Source organism: Fundulus heteroclitus, unplaced genomic scaffold (genome assembly GCF_011125445.2).
Source record: "Fundulus heteroclitus isolate FHET01 unplaced genomic scaffold, MU-UCD_Fhet_4.1 scaffold_45, whole genome shotgun sequence".
NCBI lineage: Eukaryota > Metazoa > Chordata > Actinopteri > Cyprinodontiformes > Fundulidae > Fundulus > Fundulus heteroclitus.
In genome coordinates, this window is record NW_023396868.1 from 1942453 (window position 1) to 1963910 (window position 21458).

At 43.4% G+C, this 21458-nt stretch overlaps 1 protein-coding gene across 1 annotated transcript in view; it reads left to right on the forward strand.

The window, feature by feature from the left end:
* The window catches only part of LOC105921710 (trafficking protein particle complex subunit 8), a gene marked incomplete at its 3' end in the record, with an annotated part of 102959 nt that overhangs the window by 11847 nt on the left and 69654 nt on the right, over positions 1-21458 (forward strand). Inside the window, 4 exon segments of the mRNA XM_036131633.1 lie at positions 11628-11837; positions 12077-12166; positions 12598-12772; positions 13627-13783. Of these exon segments, the coding sequence (XP_035987526.1) occupies positions 11628-11837; positions 12077-12166; positions 12598-12772; positions 13627-13783 (632 nt within the window).

Below are 21458 nucleotides of genomic sequence, written 5' to 3' on the forward strand. Positions count from 1 at the left end.
AGGTGCATTCAGTTATATACAGTGAATCCTCATATATACAATGGATCAGAAAGAATACCAAAAAATACAAAAAGGGAAATAGGAATGGGCATATGGTGTCTCATTTACATTCTTAGTGGTCTATATATATATATATATATATATATATATATATATATATATATATATATATATATATATATATATATATATATATATATAAACATATCTATATATATATAAACATATCTATATATATATAAACATATACATATTTCTATGCGCCTACTTACATACGCACCTACGCGTATGTACGTGCATATACATTGTATACATTTGTACATACATCATCCTTTATTTGAAGCAAAATTATTTTTTACCAAATATTATTGAAACAGAAAACCTAAGTAGCAACTTGTGTTTTGTGCGCTGTCACTTTGTTCAATTTTGGAAAAAGGAAATGGAAATAAAATTTTATTTTTTTCAATCCGATTCATCGATTAATCGTAAAAATAGACAGATTAATCAGTTATTTAAATAATCATTAGTTGCAGCCTAGTGCCTGGACTCATGTCCACGAGTATGTGGGAGGGAGCCTTTCGCACTTATTTGTTCAGAAAAAGTGAGAGCTCGTATTTCAATTTGACGGCGTGTGTTCGAGCAGAGCCCCACGCAGTGTTCTGTTCGTTTGGTAGATTTGAGGTTAAACTGTTTACTGTGTTGTACCAGGATATTAAGGCCATGATGAGGGAATGAATGAAGTCGGATTGAATTCTGAACATGTACCATGGGGGAAGGAACCCTTCTCAACAGGGTCCATGCTACAAATCACTCCCCCACAGACAAAGCTCAGAGCACTTCTGGATGCTCTGGATGTTCATTTTATTTCTATTATTAAATTCTTGAACTTGGAAGAGAAGTTGTCTCTCTTTTATTGTATGTGTGTGCAGAGTTTGCTGTTAAAAGATCGCTAGTGCTCGAATTCATACCTTTCAACCCTTGTCTTGATATGAGCTTAAGAGCTGATTATCACCAGACAATACTTAACAGTTATTTATTAAACATTAAATAACTTTAAACGGTGTATAATTGCACAACAACTGTAAATGAAACGATTCTGTCCATCTTTTTCGCATTTCGGAAATTATGGGCCTTAGCAACTTTAACCTTATTGATACTGTAATACAGAGATTCCCAGGGGTGTGTGAACTGCCACTAGGGGGTGCGGGAGATGAAAAATGTAATGGCGGTCGGACAGTGTCCGAGGGGGAAGCAGTGCAGTACCAACACTGTTTACAGTGGTGGTGGTGGTGTGCTGCTGACCTCGACTCGGGACGTCGTGTTTCGGTGGGCGGAATACTTCGAAGACCTCCTTAATCCCACCAACACGTCTTCTATTGAGGAAGCAGAGCCTGAGGACTCTGGGTCGGGTTCTCCCATCTCTGGTGCTGAGGTTGCCGAGGTTGTTAAAAAGCTCCTCTGTGGCAAAGCCCCGGGGGTGGATGAGATTCGCCCTGAGTACCTTAAGGCTCTGGATGTTGTGGGGCTGTGTTGGTTAACGCGGCTCTGCAACATTGCGTGGACATCGGGGGCAGTTGCCCTGGATTGGCAGACTGGGGTGGTGGTCCCCCTATTTAAAAAGGGGGACCAAAGGCTGTGTTCCAACTACAGAGGAATCACACTCTTAAGCCTCCCTGGTAAGGTCTATTCAGGGGTTCTGGAAAGGAGGGTCTGTCCGATAGTCGAATCTCGGATTCAGGAAGAGCAGTGTGGTTTTCGTCCTGGCTGTGGAACACTGGACCAGCTCTACACCCTCAGCAGGATTCTTGAGGGGGCATGGGAGTTTGCCCAACCAGTCTACATGTGCTTTGTGGATCTGGAGAAGGCATTCGACCGTGTCCCCCGGGGGATCCTGTGGGGGGTACTCCGGGAGTATGGAGTATCGGGCCCTTTAATAAGGGCTGTCAGGTCTCTGTACGACCGGTGTCAGTCTGGTCCGCATTGCCGGCAGTAAGTCGGACTCGTTTCCGGTGAGAGTTGGACTCCGCCAAGGTTGCCCTTTATCACCGATTCTGTCATAACTTTTATGGACAAAATTTCTATGCGTAGCCAAGGTGTTGAGGGGATCCGTTTTGGTGGCCTTAGGATTGCGTCTCTGCTATTTGCGGATGACGTGGTCCTATTGGCTTCATCAGGGCGTGATCTACAGCTCTCACTGGAGCTGTTCGCAGCCGAGTGCGAAGCGGCCGGGATGAAAATCAGTGCCTCCAAATCTGAGACCATGGTCTTGAACCGGAAAAGGGTAGAGTGCCTTCTCCGGGTTGGGGAGGATGTGCTACCCCTAGTGGAGGAGATCAAGTATCTTGGGGTCTTGTTCACGAATGAGGGGAAGATGGAGCGGGAGATCGACAGGCGGATTGGTGCAGCGTCTGCTGTGAAGCGGGCGCTGTACCGATCCGTTGTGGTGAAGAGAGAGCTGAGCCAAAAGGCGAAGCTCTTGATTTACCGGACGATCTACGTTCCTACCCTCATCTATGGTCACTAGCTTTGGGTCGTGACCGAAAGAACGAGATCCCGGATACAAACGGCTGAAATGAGTTTTCTCCGTATTGTGTCTGGGCTCTCCCTTAGAGATAGGGTGCGGAGCTCAGTCATCCGGGGAGGACTCAGAGTAGAGCCGCTGCTCCTCCACGTCGAGAGGAGCCAGTTGAGGTGGCTCGGGCATCTGGTCAGGATGCCCCCTGGACGCCTCCCTGGTGAGGTGTTCCGGGCACGTCCCACCGGGAGGAGGCCCAGGGGAAGACCCAGGACACGCTGGTGGGACTATGTCTCCCCGCTGGCCTGGCAACGCCTTGGGATTCCTCCTGAGGAGCTGGCCCAGGTGGCCGGGGAGAGGGACGTCTGGGCCTCCCTCCTGAAGCTGCTACACCCGCGACCCGACCCCGGATAAGCGGAAGAAGACGGACGGACGGATGGACGGAACTGTAAATTTAATAAATAAAAATGTATCGTAATGATTCGTATTAGACTTTATTGCTAAGTGCTGTTGCACACTTACTGTTTCTTTAAGTTAAATTGTTTTGGGTTTATACTGGAAGAAATGTGTGGCTTTCGGGGGGAGGAGTGGTGGTTCAGGGGACTGGCCGGGTGAAAGCTGTCCAGTTCTGTTTGTCCTAAATAGTGTTAGCAGCAAAACCTTTGTCTGGTGCTTGGGTGTCAAAACGGAACATTACAGTATTCACACGAAAACATTTTTATTTACAATAAACCTTCTACGCTTCATTTTAGGATGAAATACATGCATTGTGCTGTATAATCGCACCTAGCTGGTGGCCTCTACTTCATTCATTCTGGCAAATATGCTGAATTGGCTGAAACCAGGGAAACTGTCATGCAGGTGAGACATCTAAGGTCAAAGTTAGTGATGAAGGAGGAGAGGAACCAAGAGAGTGAGGAATTGGAGGCAACAGAGGAGAGAATTGCGACGGATCCAGGAGGAGAAAACGAGCGAGAATCAGAAAATGTCTCTTTCTCTCTCTCCCCTGACTTTACGTCAGCAGAGGAAAAATTTAATTTAGGCCAAAAGTTTTAATTAAGATTAAATTGAGTGACTGTCTCTCTATCAACCTACAAACAGCACTGCTCATGGTTCTGTTGTGCAATTATACGCTGTTTAAAGTTATTTAATGTTATAATATTATAAATAACTTTGTCTGTTATTTAGAGCTGATATCAGGACAATAGTTGAAAGGGATGATTTGAGGACTGGCAATCTTTTAACAGCAAACTCAGCACATACACCTCGATTTATTAAACAAAACACCTTTAAATCGACATTATTATATTATTATTATTCCATATTAATGCAGCAATAACGCTCATAGCACTATCGAGTGACGGTGGAGCGAAACAAAACAAAACTTGTGCCTGGAACGAAATCGTAGTCATGCATTCGGGAAGCGGAAGTTACCGGAATCTAATAGGATTTAGACTAGCGGACGTTTGGTGCTAACTTTAAAAAGCTTTGGCTTTATTCTAGTCGTAATGGTTGGGCCGGATAACACAAACATCAACATCCCATCAGTGTATACAATTCTTGTGGAGATAACGTTTGTTATAACCATAAAAACACACTCTAATCACATCGGCAATGGCATGGTATCAACACGCTAACAGGAGCTATGTCGGTCAGCTCCATGTGTTTTAAAAACAATGTAACCGCATCACACAAACCTTCCAAACAACCATTTAACTTTTTCCTGTTTGTTTCTCTGCCAAACCTGTCGGTGCCTCGTGTGCTTTCGGTTCACTTTGGCCATCCAAGGAAGAGCAGTGGTCCAGGAAAACGTTGGTTATTTCAGCAGCTGGCTAGCGGCTAGCCAAAACGTGGTTGGGGTAGGCCCCGACGTACTGCATGCTCTCTCTGATTCGGTCACAGCGGGCAATTTAAGCTCAGCCCTTGTCTCAGCTTGCCCTGGTGAGGATAGCAGTCTGCTCCACGCTGTCTTTTGTCAGCTTTCCTGTAACAGCTTACAAAAAGAAACAATGCTGTTTCGGCATTTATTACTTGAACGGCTGGTTGTGCATAAGTGAGACTGCAACTTAGCTTAGATTTAGTTGACAGATTTCCGAACTCAGGCGGGTCATCCACTCCGCAGAAGACGAGAATTTCCCCCTTTGTCGCTCCATGGAAGCGAGGGGAGATGAGTTTCACAGATGGCACATTTATTCAGCTTGTGCCTTGGAGGCCATTGTGGCCCAATGCATGGCTGCTAGTCCAGGGTGGACTCTCTCACACACCCCTTTTGATTTGTCCTCACGTTACATGTTGCCAATTCAATCTGATTTTTATTTTCGACATGACCCGTTGGCACGACAGTCCTGTGACTCTGAACCGTGACAACCACTGGTGCGCAACTCACGGCCACACCACTGCAGCCTCTGCTGCTGCTGGGGAGGAAATTGGTGATAGACTTGGTTTCTTGACTATGTTCACGCACAGAGCTGTAATACTTTGCATTGTGATTCAGACAGGTGCAGTTAATTTTAAAGAGCCGGTTGTAGGGCGTATTCACACCGGAACAGGCAAACCGGCAACCGGCGGTGGGGCTGCGGGGAGCTGAGGTGTGCTGCCGGTATTTACCTGCAGGATGTAACCGCTGTGAAACAGTCAGGAAATAACTTTTTATTTCTCTGAATAATAACATCTTTATGAAGCACTCTGTTATTGTTACTCTGTGCTGCTCTACCAAAATCTAATTAAAATTTTGTTCTAATGTTATTTCCATAATCTTTGTTATGATGGTTGAGTCTGCAATTCTTTTATATTTTGATGATCGGGGGTGCGTCCCAGTTGGGACGCGGAAGGGGATGCTGTTTGAGAACCACTGCCTTAATAGATTACATAACCATACAACATGGGAAGAAAGTTTACATAGCTCTAAAACACCAGCTTTACACTCTGAGCTGTTGGTGCATGAAGTAGGCTGCTGATGCTGATTGGTGCTGATCCCTGGCTGTCTACAAAAGACCATGAGGTCAATCACAGAGTCACTGATGCTACAAAGGATAAGTTGCGTGCGCCAAACATCAAACCAAACAAGCAACGTCTTTTAATGGAGCCTTATGAGTAATTAAAGCACATCAGACTCAAAAAAAACCACTGCCAGTAGTATGAAGGAAAACACAGCTGTTTGGACCTACGTCTATGGTAGAAAAAATGTTAAACTGTTTTCTCTGATCTATTCGATTTGGAAACGCTAGAGGGTGCTGTTTCTCTGACCCTTCTATAACTCCTGAAAGAAAAAAGTAGAAACTTACCAGCTTCGCAAAACAATGTTCACCTCATATCAGATTTTAGTTGTGGCATTAATGATTAATACAAATATTTTTTGGGGTTTAAAACAGTAAGCATATACACACAAATTGAAAGACGTTAATGTAGGATAAATGACATCCAATGAAATGACCTATTAATGGTAAAATATATTAAATAACAACATTCTTTCCCTTCACAGTTGTTAAGTCACTGAGCCTTCTGGTTTGTGTAATTGTTTTTTTTTCTTCCTTTTGGGGCTGTCAGATTACATATTTTGTGCATGTGAAGGGGAATCTGTTTGTTATGGAGGAGGCAGCAAAAGAGTGTCCCGTAAAATTGCAGAATTTTGTGGAAAATGGTGTAACGGCAGGCTTTATAGACAACATCTTTGATTCTTTATCAGCCATTCATCTAGTTCCCTCAACACATCCAATAGTCTATTAAAGGCCTTTCTGACAAACTTAGAACATCAGTCTTCAAAAACACAATTGAACAGTAGTAATGCCCACATGGATGATAATAATAAAGTTCATAATAGTATAGGCTACCATCATAATTTTAAAATAATAGTACTTGACTGAAGTCACCAGGATTAATTAAGCCTGGCTCTTAGCCTGGTGTGGAGCAGGCGAGCAGCGCAGAATAAATCACCATGGTAACGTATGTGCTACTGCTTTTGTGAAACCGAATACAGGCTTGATTTAGCCAGGAAAACTGGAAAATCTGGGCTCAATCCTCCATCTTGGTTTTGTGAAACAGGTGTTAGCTCAATGAAAACAAGCCCAAAAGAAGCGCAACCAACAACCAACTCGCCACACGCCAGTGCTGGATTTCTACCCACTGCAACCTAATTTATTTTCAGTAAGGGGGGGGCTGTTGGGGTGGGAGCATGTGTGTGTGTGGAGAGGCAGGGTGGGCAGGGCTATCGTTGCTTTCTTTAGAGCCCACATTCAGAAACGAGCACAAAAAACGCAGCCCATGACTTACGGAATTTACAAGCAACTTTAAAAACAGCAAGCCCAAAGTGGCTTATACTGAGCGAGCTTAGCAACAGTGATGAGGGTGACTTTTTTTTCCAGAAAAGCGACTAGTGCTGGGTTTCAGGTACTCAGTGTTCACTTCTATACAGAATGCCCATCATTTATTTATTTAAATATTTATTTTCTCTCAGATATCACATTATACATGTTAGTTTAAATAATACATATAATTCAGCAATAATATAAAGGCACTATCGAGTGACGGTGGAGCGAAACAAAACAAAACTTGTGCCTGGAACGAAATCGTAGTCATGCATTCGGGAAGCGGAAGTTACCGGAATCTAATAGGATTTAGACTAGCGGACGTTTGGTGCTAACTTTAAAAAGCTTTGGCTTTATTCTAGTCGTAATGGTTGGGCCGGATAACACAAACATCAACATCCCATCAGTGTATACAATTCTTGTGGAGATAACGTTTGTTATAACCATAAAAACACACTCTAATCACATCGGCAATGGCATGGTATCAACACGCTAACAGGAGCTATGTCGGTCAGCTCCATGTGTTTTAAAAACAATGTAACCGCATCACACAAACCTTCCAAACAACCATTTAACTTTTTCCTGTTTGTTTCTCTGCCAAACCTGTCGGTGCCTCGTGTGCTTTCGGTTCACTTTGGCCATCCAAGGAAGAGCAGTGGTCCAGGAAAACGTTGGTTATTTCAGCAGCTGGCTAGCGGCTAGCCAAAACGTGGTTGGGGTAGGCCCCGACGTACTGCATGCTCTCTCTGATTCGGTCACAGCGGGCAATTTAAGCTCAGCCCTTGTCTCAGCTTGCCCTGGTGAGGATAGCAGTCTGCTCCACGCTGTCTTTTGTCAGCTTTCCTGTAACAGCTTACAAAAAGAAACAATGCTGTTTCGGCATTTATTACTTGAACGGCTGGTTGTGCATAAGTGAGACTGCAACTTAGCTTAGATTTAGTTGACAGATTTCCGAACTCAGGCGGGTCATCCACTCCACAGAAGACGAGAATTTCCCCCTTTGTCGCTCCATGGAAGCGAGGGGAGATGAGTTTCACAGATGGCACATTTATTCAGCTTGTGCCTTGGAGGCCATTGTGGCCCAATGCATGGCTGCTAGTCCAGGGTGGACTCTCTCACACACCCCTTTTGATTTGTCCTCACGTTACATGTTGCCAATTCAATCTGATTTTTATTTTCGACATGACCCGTTGGCACGACAGTCCTGTGACTCTGAACCGTGACAACCACTGGTGCGCAACTCACGGCCACACCACTGCAGCCTCTGCTGCTGCTGGGGAGGAAATTGGTGATAGACTTGGTTTCTTGACTATGTTCACGCACAGAGCTGTAATACTTTGCATTGTGATTCAGACAGGTGCAGTTAATTTTAAAGAGCCGGTTGTAGGGCGTATTCACACCGGAACAGGCAAACCGGCAACCGGCGGTGGGGCTGCGGGGAGCTGAGGTGTGCTGCCGGTATTTACCTGCAGGATGTAACCGCTGTGAAACAGTCAGGAAATAACTTTTTATTTCTCTGAATAATAACATCTTTATGAAGCACTCTGTTATTGTTACTCTGTGCTGCTCTACCAAAATCTAATTAAAATTTTGTTCTAATGTTATTTCCATAATCTTTGTTATGATGGTTGAGTCTGCAATTCTTTTATATTTTGATGATCGGGGGTGCGTCCCAGTTGGGACGCGGAAGGGGATGCTGTTTGAGAACCACTGCCTTAATAGATTACATAACCATACAACATGGGAAGAAAGTTTACATAGCTCTAAAACACCAGCTTTACACTCTGAGCTGTTGGTGCATGAAGTAGGCTGCTGATGCTGATTGGTGCTGATCCCTGGCTGTCTACAAAAGACCATGAGGTCAATCACAGAGTCACTGATGCTACAAAGGATAAGTTGCGTGCGCCAAACATCAAACCAAACAAGCAACGTCTTTTAATGGAGCCTTATGAGTAATTAAAGCACATCAGACTCAAAAAAAACCACTGCCAGTAGTATGAAGGAAAACACAGCTGTTTGGACCTACGTCTATGGTAGAAAAAATGTTAAACTGTTTTCTCTGATCTATTCGATTTGGAAACGCTAGAGGGTGCTGTTTCTCTGACCCTTCTATAACTCCTGAAAGAAAAAAGTAGAAACTTACCAGCTTCGCAAAACAATGTTCACCTCATATCAGATTTTAGTTGTGGCATTAATGATTAATACAAATATTTTTTGGGGTTTAAAACAGTAAGCATATACACACAAATTGAAAGACGTTAATGTAGGATAAATAACATCCAATGAAATGACCTATTAATGGTAAAATATATTAAATAACAACATTCTTTCCCTTCACAGTTGTTAAGTCACTGAGCCTTCTGGTTTGTGTAATTGTTTTTTTTTCTTCCTTTTGGGGCTGTCAGATTACATATTTTGTGCATGTGAAGGGGAATCTGTTTGTTATGGAGGAGGCAGCAAAAGAGTGTCCCGTAAAATTGCAGAATTTTGTGGAAAATGGTGTAACGGCAGGCTTTATAGACAACATCTTTGATTCTTTATCAGCCATTCATCTAGTTCCCTCAACACATCCAATAGTCTATTAAAGGCCTTTCTGACAAACTTAGAACATCAGTCTTCAAAAACACAATTGAACAGTAGTAATGCCCACATGGATGATAATAATAAAGTTCATAATAGTATAGGCTACCATCATAATTTTAAAATAATAGTACTTGACTGAAGTCACCAGGATTAATTAAGCCTGGCTCTTAGCCTGGTGTGGAGCAGGCGAGCAGCGCAGAATAAATCACCATGGTAACGTATGTGCTACTGCTTTTGTGAAACCGAATACAGGCTTGATTTAGCCAGGAAAACTGGAAAATCTGGGCTCAATCCTCCATCTTGGTTTTGTGAAACAGGTGTTAGCTCAATGAAAACAAGCCCAAAAGAAGCGCAACCAACAACCAACTCGCCACACGCCAGTGCTGGATTTCTACCCACTGCAACCTAATTTATTTTCAGTAAGGGGGGGGGGCTGTTGGGGTGGGAGCATGTGTGTGTGTGGAGAGGCAGGGTGGGCAGGGCTATCGTTGCTTTCTTTAGAGCCCACATTCAGAAACGAGCACAAAAAACGCAGCCCATGACTTACGGAATTTACAAGCAACTTTAAAAACAGCAAGCCCAAAGTGGCTTATACTGAGCGAGCTTAGCAACAGTGATGAGGGTGACTTTTTTTTCCAGAAAAGCGACTAGTGCTGGGTTTCAGGTACTCAGTGTTCACTTCTATACAGAATGCCCATCATTTATTTATTTAAATATTTATTTTCTCTCAGCTATCACATTATACATGTTAGTTTAAATAATACATATAATTCAGCAATAATATAAAGGTGTTACTTCATTGTATCTGTTATACTATATCTGTTGGTTGTGCTGTTCTTTTTACATATCTCTTTGCAGGTGATGAAGCAGACTGAAGCTGTTTTATCACTCTCCATTTTATCTCCTCTTTCTTTCACCTCTTTTCTTTTTTTTCTTCCTTTACTCTTCTACCTTCCCATTGTCCATATAATGTGATTACCTCCCGCATAAATCACAATAAAACTATTTACATGCATGAATCAAGCGGAGCACTATGTCAAAAGCTGACTGCTCCACTTGTGAAAGCAAAATCTGTCGAGCTCTATTTGGCATCAAGACAACGATTCTTATGGCCACATTACTAGACAGGACACTGGGGAGAAAAAAAAAGCAACAGTGACAAATCTAACGACTTTTCTCTGTTCTTGGAGACTTTGACGACGATACACAAAAGTATCGATATGTCTGCAGTTTCTGTTTTTAGCGAGCAGTGAGTGTTGCCCTACCCTTCCCGACTCCAAAGCACAGCCTGCTGCGGCCCCTACCTGCCGAAGGAGACCCATTCCACTCCGTGTCCACATTTCAAATGTATTATGCATGTGCAAAGCTGCCACTGATCCCGTCCTGATTTACAAAGCGGGATGTAAATCTAATCATTTTTTCATAGAACCCTCATTGCAATAAAATAAATCTCTGCTTGCACTTGATTTGATTCACATACCTTCAGTCTCTTATTCAAGTCATCATCCACTGTGTGTGACTCTGTACTCTTACCTTTTTCGCTTACCGTTTATATTTGTCTCCCCTTCACTCTGGATCTCATGCTCAAATATGCAATTTGGGCAAAGATGTCATCTAAGGACTTGTAGCAACTTTTTGGACAGCCAACAGCGACTTTCCTTGCTGAGGAGTTGGCAACTCTGCCCTCTGCCCTGACTGCATGTGAGGCTTTCAGGATGAGTGACGTTCCTGTGGGACGGTGCTGAGTGAAGCTCAGCTCACGCTGGTGCCTGTATACAGTGATTCCAGAATGATTGGTGCTTTCCTGTAAAGTCGCCATTAACACAGAAAAGGTCGCTAGACTTGTTGGTAGTCTCTTTTTGAAAATTAGTTGCTATATCTAGCAACAGAGACGCTAACCAGGCAACACTGGACTGTCGTCTTTAGTTTTCCTTTACTCCAGTTTGCAGCCAGACAGGGAGGAGTTGACGTTTCATGATATTTAAATTAGTTTCAAACTGAGATTAGGGTTGGTATAACCCTTGTAGATGATAATATCATCATGATAATATCATCTACAAAAATAGATGAACTTTTTGTTCATCGCATTACCACTCAAGCTAAGCTTAGAAATTATTTGTGGACTGGTTATTATCCATTTTATTGGGTTTCGATAACTGTAAGTACAATAACGTTCACAATAAGATTGAGATGTGGATTTCCTCACAGGATATCCTTTTCTCTAGGTCACATCCGGGATCCCAACAACCAGCTCCAGACTGTGAAAAACTTGCGGATTTGTGTCAACAATGTGGTGACAAGCCCTAGCACATCATCTGCTGCCCTTGGGACCTCTCAGAATCGTCTCCTCAGTGAAGTTGTGTTTTCCTGTCAGCCACAGGAGGGTGTACAGTCTACTGTCATGAGAACAGGAGACTATAATTTAAACTTAAGCGGTAAGTTCAGGATCCTGTTGACAGTCTGCTTTGGTGTTGATGGGTGACGTTACAGCAACTTGTTTATTTGAACATAATATAAATGCATAAGAAACCTTTCAGATGATCACGCCTACCAGTCTGTGTAAGCTCTTTCAGCATCATCTTTGAAACAGACGTTTTCTTACAGCAAACAAAAATATTGCATTTGATGTTTGTTTGTTTTTTTTGTTTTTTGCTGAAACTGTTTTTATTTTTAGTTACCACACCCTGGTTTGAGGCCTACAGGGAAAACTTTTTCCAGTCGATGCCTGCCTCTGACCATGAGTTCTTGAATCACTACCTGGCCTGTATCCTTTTATTAGAAATCTTTAAACCAGTCTGTCTGTTTTTTTCATTGTTTTCCAGCTCTAATAGTTTTCATATCTTACATATTTTGATTTCACATGTCTATGTCACCAGCATGGATCAAAGAGGGAAATATAGCGTCCTAAATATATCTGTTTAGTTCTAAGAATCAGCAGACTCCCAGAATAACTATATATTTCTGTTAAAAGCATTTGTAAAGACAAATTAAACCAAAGGCAAAGGAAAACGCATAAGGAATAAAATTGTAAAATACAAAACACATCATAATAGTTGATTAATAAAACAGTTTTATTAGAACTTAAAAAATTTAACTTTTAAGATGTCTAACTTTCTTGCTGTATTTGTGATGTGATTTTTGGCCTATCACTACATGTCTGCTGTTTTTCTTACTGCGGTCCTCAACGTACTTCAGGCATGCTGGTGGTGTCATCCACTGAGGCTGTCCCTGTGGAGCAGTTCCTGAAGCTTTCCCAGGAGCAGCACAGGATTCAGCACAGTGGAGAATACACTGATCCAAAGTGGTTTATTCCCAACACACTGAAGTACTATGTGTTACTGCATGACATGAATGAGGGAGATGAACAAAGGTACTATTTATTTACACATCACTTTCCTTTTATTGGCTAGAAAACAACTCAATATAAACCTGATAAGTGCTGGTGAAGATTCTCAGTCATCCAGGTCATGGTCATTCCAAAAAAAGTGAAAAACAAAACAACTGGACTTTCCGTAGTTTGAAGATGTTTCGCTTCCTATCCTGGAAGCTTTCTCAATTCAAAAAGTCTGGAGTAATGTGGAGTAACAAGCTTTACACTAATACCAAGCAAAGGCGTTGTGATGGCTTAGATAACATGCAAATTCAACAGAAACAGGTCCACTCCTCTGTAACAGGGAGTCGTTAGGGTTGACCTTAACGACTCCCCATTAGGGTTGACCCTAACGACTCCCCGTTACAGAGGAGTGGACCTGTTTCTGTTCAATCTGCTGGTTTAATGACTTTAACGACTTCCCATTACTAGGGGGGTGGACCTGTTTCTGTTAAATTTGCATGTGATCTAAGCGATTACAAGGCTTTTTTTTTACAAGGCAGTAGTATAAAGCTTGATACTCCACATTACTCCAGACTTTTTGAATTGAGAAAGCCTTCTGGATAGGAAGCGAAACGTCTTCAAACTATGGAAAACGAGTCCAGTTTTTTTTTTTTTTTTTTTTTTTACTTTTTTTTTGGGATAAACCCGATAAGATTTAAGATTGATAGCCAATGTTTGTGTAGTCCTTACATCTTCCAAACATGGAAAACCTTCCCGCTTTAAATGTTTTAAAATGTTTATGTTGACTTTGTAATGTGGCATTGTCTGCTTCACTTTGCAAATTAGTTGGGATGTAAAACTTTATTAGGGATTGGATATTTTGTTGGTTAATCAGTTTAATTTTATTCCAGGGCAGATATGGTTTATGAAGACATGAAACAAAGGTATGGTTCTCATGGATGTTACCTGTTGAAAATCAACTCTCGTGCCTCTTCACCACCTGAGGAAGATGAGCAGATTCCAGACCCCTGGAGTCAATACCTGCACAAGCAAAACCTTCGGAACCAGGTTAGCACTGATGAACCTCAGTTGCTTCAGTTCTTTTTCGCACAGAGAAATTTCCAAGTACACCAAAACCTGTCGCTACAAACCTCGTGAGAACATTTAGGCTGCGTTCACACTGCAGCCTGAAGTGACCCAATTCCAATTTTTTTTTTTTTCCCACATATGCGACTTGTATCCGATCTGATAGTCTGAACAACACAGATCGGATTTTTTCAAATGCGACCTGTGTCTGTAGGGCCAGGTCGCATTTATCCGACCTGTACGTCACTGATACTTATCATTGATCCGGTAACAAGCACCTGTTGCAAGCCAATACAGCCCCACAGCAACGCGTTTACTCACTGCTATGACTGCCGAAGATGTGTGTCTTTATGTGAGAGCGCTAAAGAGAGCCGTTCACAGACGCACATAAAGGTTGCCTTTGTCATTTGAAAATTGTGAATGAAGTCTGTATCAGTAAAGCCGCACACGTTCACACCATTCCTGGCTTCGACTCAACACCCACACGTTTCTCTGTGTGGACATTACTGCCCCACAAAACGCCATTGCGAAAAATGTGGCTCTTTCTTTTCGATCTTCTTACAAAGATTGTGTCGTAATGTGCTGGCTACGGCTGGAGAATAAGGTAAAGAACGCAGGATACGCTGCAGCATTACGATCCATGTTTACTTCTGCAAACACTGAGCACGCTTGCTATGTGTGACATCATCGCGTCCTCTACTGCGCGTGCGGGACACTTAAGTTGTATGAATTCAGTTTACACAGGAGATCACATACAAGTCGCATATATTTGGTGTGTGATCGGACACAAAAAAAAAATCAGATTTCACAAAAACAATCAGAATTGAGCATCAAGGCCTGCAGTGTGAACGTAGCCTTAGTCTGTTTATTGGTCAGATGCGCCCAGGGCGGAGAACCGAAATGTAAATAAAGGAAGAAGATGCTGTGTTCCGAGCTAGTCCAAAGCATAGAGAATGTAATCTCCTTATCAATAATTTTCTGTTCACTATTTCAGGCAAAATGATCTGAGAAGTATACAAAATGAATTTTGAGATGACATGTTAAAGGTTGCAAAGGGATTTATGAAACAGATGTGTAGCTTGTTTTGTTATTTGTTTACCCTACCACATTCCACAAGGACCTAATTGGGGTTCTAAGCCTGCGGGAGCGAGCGAAGGCCATGCAAAGGTACGACCATTCTCCCAGTGAAGCAGGAAACCCTATTGTAATTGTACTTTTAAAAAAGAAAAATTATTAGTACTGGTTCGGAGTGGGCAGAGGTACATAGGTAGCTATTCCCAAATCATGAAGAAAAAAAGGCTCCATCTAATTATTCTGTAGCTCCTAGATCCACTTCCTTGACCTTTCATGGGGTCAACAGTAAAAATACTATCGTGGGAAGGAAAGGAGCTTCAGACTGCTGTGCCGATTTCGGACACCTCCACAATTAGTTGAACATATGTTGTATAAATATGTTGTAATTTTCCTATTAACTACAAAAAATGTTGTTTCTGATCTATACAAACTCCTATTTATTTCAAAAATGGTATATCCTTATATTTTTCACCCATGGAGGTCACCATTTTATTCAGCTTAAGCCGGGCGTACACTGTACGAGTTTTTCCCCTTTTCGGGCCGATCCTTCAGTCGTGCGAGCATTTTTTGAATCGGGCCGAATTTCAGCTTGATCGTAGAGGGGGGGAGGAGGGGGGACTGGCTTCTCACGACTACCTCCCGATCAGGAATCGGACGATCGGTGAAAATCAAACATGTTTGAAATTCAGTCGGCTGTCGTGAGATTTTCGTGAGCGCATCCTGCTGTTCAAGCAGAGCTACGAGGGGGCGCCCTCCCCTCCTCTCCGTCCCCGCCAGCGGAGGGAGGGAAGCGGGCGTCCCTGAAGCAACCTCCGGCCGGTGTTGGGGAGGGCGAGCCGTCAGGTCCGCGCAACGCGCTGGCCGCCTGTTTCGGCACTCCTCCGCTTGCTGGGGGGGGGGTGCGGGCAAGGCGACCTGCCGTGCCGCGCGGCCGCCGATGCGTCTCGTCTCTCCTCTCTCTCCCCTCCGTTCCCCCGACGCCCGGTGCCTCCTGCGGGCCTCGCCAGAGCTGGGCTCGAACCCCTGCTCTGGGTCCCTGTCACCTACCGCCGCTCGCCTGCCTCTGCCACCACAGCGAGCGGTCCCAGAGGGGACACGACGTACAGTGTGAGCAGTCCGGTCTCGTCCGAGCGTCGCGCCGCACAGATCGTGAGCGGTGAACTTTTTAAACCCCGCGGTTCCGTCGCACAGTTTGAGATGTATATAAGTACCACGACTGAAAAACTCGTACAGTGTACGCCCGGCTTTACCTGCTCAGGTCTAATCAAAGATGCAGCGACCCTTGTAGCTCAGCACTGCTCTGGCTTGTGTTGCAATCGCGAGAACACAAATTCACTGTTGTAGTTGGAAGCTGTGGTCGCTTCCTGTTTGGTGGCGAAGGATTAATGAAGACTTCCTGTCTAGTTTTGAAAATTCACCTTAAAATATTATCTGACATTAGGCAATGTTTGAAACATAAACACTGTCAATGAGGATGAATCAGCAAATAAGAAATTCACTACGTGCTTAGTGGATGGGGCTAAAGTGATTTCATCAGCTGACTATGCCAAGCTCTCAAATAGTCAAGCACATGGTCAAAGATTTTTTTATTGTCACTGTGTGTTACCATTGTGACATTTGTCTTAAGCCACTGTGACCAAGAGCACACATAGTAAAGGCAACCAAATAAACAGGCACTGAACAAGGTTTACAGTTATTCTTTTTCTTCATTATATAATTTAAAAGATTAAAAGGATGAACATTTTAAGTTTGTTTGAACTAGTTGTCCTTCATAAGCCACTGAAACTAATAATGAGGTAGTAAGGCACTTTTGTGCAATGATGATTTGAGGATTCATTTACAGAAATGTGCATTTAGATATTTTGAGATAATGGTGTGCAGGTAGGCAATGACATTAAAGTGATTGTAACGTATGATGGGCTAGTAGCAGTGGGATGATTTTTAACATGTTGATTGCCCTCACAGCTCTTGGAAAGAAGCCGTTTCTAAGTTTATTTGTTTGGGATTTGAGGCTCCTGAAGCATTTACCTAATGGCAGAGGGACAAACGGCACATTTCCTGGGTGGCTGGGATCATTGAAGATGCACCAAGCCCTGTTCTGCATAAATTGAGTCCAGATTTTGGAGAAGGCATCCCACAATTCCCTGCGCTGTTCTCACCACCCGTGCTAAGTCCTTCCTCTCGTGGACTGTGCAGCTCCCATACCATACAGTTATGCTGATACATAAAACATACTTCCAGCTGCGCTTCCGGGTGGCGGCTAAGAGCATACACTCCGACCACTGGCAAACTTTTTTTCATAAAAAATGCGGCCGAACTTGCTAGAAATTACTCATCCACTCAGCCGATTGGTACACGATTGCCAGCGCCTGCTGGAACTATGACCATGCAGTGTTTTTGGATTTGTAACCACCGCTACGATGGACTGTTCGCACAGCCATGGGGTACTCCGAGAACAACTCCCAGGGGCCTGCGAAGCAAGGGACTCACCGAGGACCTCACGCCGAAATAGGTCCAAACGTAAGCAGTGTAGCCGGCCGAAGAAACACGGTTGTCGCGGGCGTTTAGCAGCCAGGCTGAAGGCTAACCCATTCAGATCGCCGCTTCCTTCCATCCTGCTGTCCAACGTCCGCTCACAAGACAACAAAATGGACCATCTACAACTACAACTTTCTGCAAAGAGGGAGTTTAGAGACTGCTGTGCCCTCATCCTGACCGAAACATGGCTCACACCAGAAATCCCAGACCACACCGCTAGTCTGGAGGGGCTAACCACCTTTCGAGCCGACAGGGACAGAGAACTGTGCGGTCAGTCCCGAGGAGGAGCACAATGTGCTTACATCAATGATTCCTGGTGTAAAAATGCTAGAATAATAAGTTTTTGCTCTCCGGACATCGAGATGCTAACAGTTAGCTGCAGACCGTTTTATTTGCCCTGAGAGTTCACTGCGGTTGTTATCACAGTGGTCTATGTCCCTCCCAGCGCAAACACAAAAGAGGCTATGAGCGCTCTCTATCGGACTATCTCAGAACTGCAATCTGCATACACGGAGGGCGTTTTCATTAATGCTGAATTTTAACCAGGCAAATATGAAAACTCTTCTCCTCATTTCTACCAACATGTGGATTTTGCAACTCGGGGAGAAAAAACTCCAGACCTGGTTTATACAAACATTAAAGGCGCATTCAAGGCAGCCCCCCGCCCCCACCTAGGTTCTAAAGATCATCTCTATAGAAGTTCTTTAGCAGCTTAGTGGAATAACCAGTTCTTTTCAGTTTCCTGAGGAAGAAGAGCCATTGTTGGGTCTTCTTCATCAGGTGGGAGGTGTTTGCAGTCCAGTAGAGGTTGGAGGAGATGTCAATGCCCAGGAATTGAATGCTGTCCACGCGCTCCACCCTCCCTGTATGTAGAGAGGAGTATGTTCAGTCCTCCTGGACCTCCTATGGTCTATTATTACCTCCTTGGTCTTACTGGTGTTCAGGACCAGGTTGTTCCTGGAGCACCATTGTGTGAGATTGCTGACCTCATCCCTGTAGTGGGACTCATCATTGTTGGAGATGAGACCCACTACAGTGGTATCATCTGCAAACTTCCCCACTGTGTTTGTGGGGTGGACAGCAGAACAGTCCTGGATGAAAAGGGTGAAGAGAGCTGGGCTAAGGACACACCCCTGCGACGTTCATGTGTTGAGGATCAGTGGAGCAGTAGTGGAGTTCGTTTCCCTATCCTCACCGCCTGGGGTCTGTTGGCTCTGAAGATCCACAACACTCCCATGTTGTGGAGCTTCAGAGCCAGCATGTCTGGGAGCATGGAGTTGAATGCTGAAGAGCATCCTAACATAGTTGTTGGGATGCTGCAGATGAGCTGTGTGAGAACAGCTAATGAGACAGCATCCTCTGTGGAGCGATTCTCCCTGTAAGGGAGTGCACTGCAGGCTGTCTAGGCCGACAGGGATGGTGTCCTTGATCTACTTAAGGAGGATCCTCTTGAAATACTTCATGATGACTTCCGGTTATGGCGCTGAGGTGAGCAGACGCGTTGAACCAGAGCTCCCAACTCGGTCCTCTAAATCCCCTTTGCCAGAGCTGAATTAACCTTCTAAACTTGACTATTTTATGATGAAAAGGGGAAAGGCATCAAAAAGTAACGGTAAACCGAAACAAACTCAAGAAACGGACAAAAAACTTTGAAAACACTTCTTGACGCAGGCGAGTCGGACCAACACGTAGCTATGGAAGGGCTTCAAGCTAGCATCGGAGCTATCCACAAAGAGATCGTAGCAATCCGGACAGATGTGAAGGAAGAGCTGAGCCGCTTTTGTGACAACTTCTCCGCAGACATGAAGAGAGATTTAAAAAGTTTTCAAGAGGAGATTAATGGGAAACTACACAAACTCATGTCGGATGTAAAAGAGAATCAAACGAAAACGGAGGAGTCTCTAAAGCGTGTGGTGGACATGGAGTGGACCGCAGCGGCGAAAGAGGTGCTGTCTCAGGCTCTAAAAAACCAGGACAATATTCAAGCCAAACTAACTGATTTAGAAGCACACTCACGTAGAAACAACATTCGTGTGTACGGGATTCCGGAGGACACAGAGGTAGACAACTTGCTGGAGTTCATGACCGGTTTCATTAAGGCTGAGCTGTCGCTCCAGGATGTTGACCTGGCCATACAACGCTGTCACCGGGCTCTGGGTCCCAAACCACCGCAAAATGCGAGCCCCCGCTCCGTGGTCATATCTTTTCTGCCATTCAGAACCAGGGATCTGGTGCTTCGAGCAGTGTGGAAGAAGAAAGAGATACGCCTCAATCAGCAGCGGGTTTATTTCAACCAGGATTACCCTACAGAGACTCAAAAGAAGAGGAAGGCTTACGCTCCTATCAGAAAACATCTGAAAGAAAAAGGTCTCCGCTTCCAAACCCTGCAACCAGCCAAGCTCCGTGTGTTTTTTGACGGTGGCCCGATCACATATAACAGCGCAGAAGACGCCATGAAGGATCTGCTGAAGAGGGGCCTGGTACCCGACGGCAGCAGCAATGATGGTCCTCCCACATCAGCGCTGATGGAGAAACTAGACAGATAAGTTAAGCGCTGCTCATTAAAACTGAAGCGGTAAGATAAACAATCACAGTGATCTGATCCAACGTATGGACTAAGATCTGAATATTTTCATATAGAGACACTGTCAGACACTATAATAACCTTTCTTTCAACCTAACAGCAATACGATTGTATAACTATTAATGTTCACGGGCTACAGAATCCGATTAAAAGAGGAAAGCTCATAGCTAAGATGAAGAGAGAACAGCAACAAATTATCTTCTGGCAAGAAACCCATTTAGCAAAAGAGAACCATGAAAAAAAAAAGGGTGTTTAAAAGGACATTTTATTCCTCCCACTCAAATGGAAACCCCTAGGGGCGTGGCAATATTGATTGCAAATAATTTTCAGGTATCTAAACAAATCACAGATAAAGAAGGCTGTTTTGTTGAGGGGAAAACTAGACTCAAATGAAGTAACTTTATTTAATGTATATAGACCCCCAGGTTATGACAAATCATTTATTGATAAAATATTTGATCTTATATTGACTGAAACATTTGGTGTTTTGATTTACGGAGGGGGGGGGACTGGAATGCACAACTGCATCCTTCACTGGATTCCTCAAATCCTTTAAAAAAATCAACTCTGAATTCCTGTATATAAACAAACTGACCAAAAAGATCGGGTTATTCGATGTCTGGAGGGAATGACATCCTTTGGCTAGGGAGTTTATCTTTTTCTCTCACCCTCACATTGTTTATTCAAGAATTAATTATTTTTTCCTATTTAGAGCTGACAGATACTGGGTTCTACATTGTAATATTGGTACTAGGGGTGTCTCAGATCACTCTGGGGTGTACTTGAAAATATTTTTAGATTCCCCCCCTAAGATAACATTATGGAGACTGAACACAGTTCTGTTGAATGATAACAAATTTGAGGAATTTATTTACTTTAATTTAATAACAGTGAGGAAATGTCTCCAAGTATAGTATGGGATGCGGCAAAAGCAGTAGTGAGTGGGAAAATTATAATGTGGGCATCAAGGAAGAAAAAAGAAAAATCTGAACAATTCATTGACCTGACTAAACGGCTAAACATTTTAGAGCAGAAACATGCTGAAACCAAGGACCCCTCTCTACTACAGCAGATAGCTGCAATAAAAGTAGACCTAAATAGGAAGCTCAATGACAAAGTGATACTTAATCTCAAATATATTAAACAAACTTATTATGAGAATGGACCACGAGCAAAAAAAATATTAGCCTGGCGACTAAAACAACAACAATTAGACAGATCCGCCTTTAAAATTAAAAATCCTATTTCCAACCAGATGTGTTTTTCCCCAGATGAAATACATAAATCATTTGAAATATATTACAGGAATTTATATAGTCAACCTGAGTTGACCAAGCTTTCCTTAACAAAGCAGTTTCTGGACTCTTTGGACCCCCCCTCAATTGGCAAGGAGCAAAATAAGTGGATATCTGCAGATATAACGCCAGCAGAGGTTAATAAAGCTATCTCAAAATTGAAAAC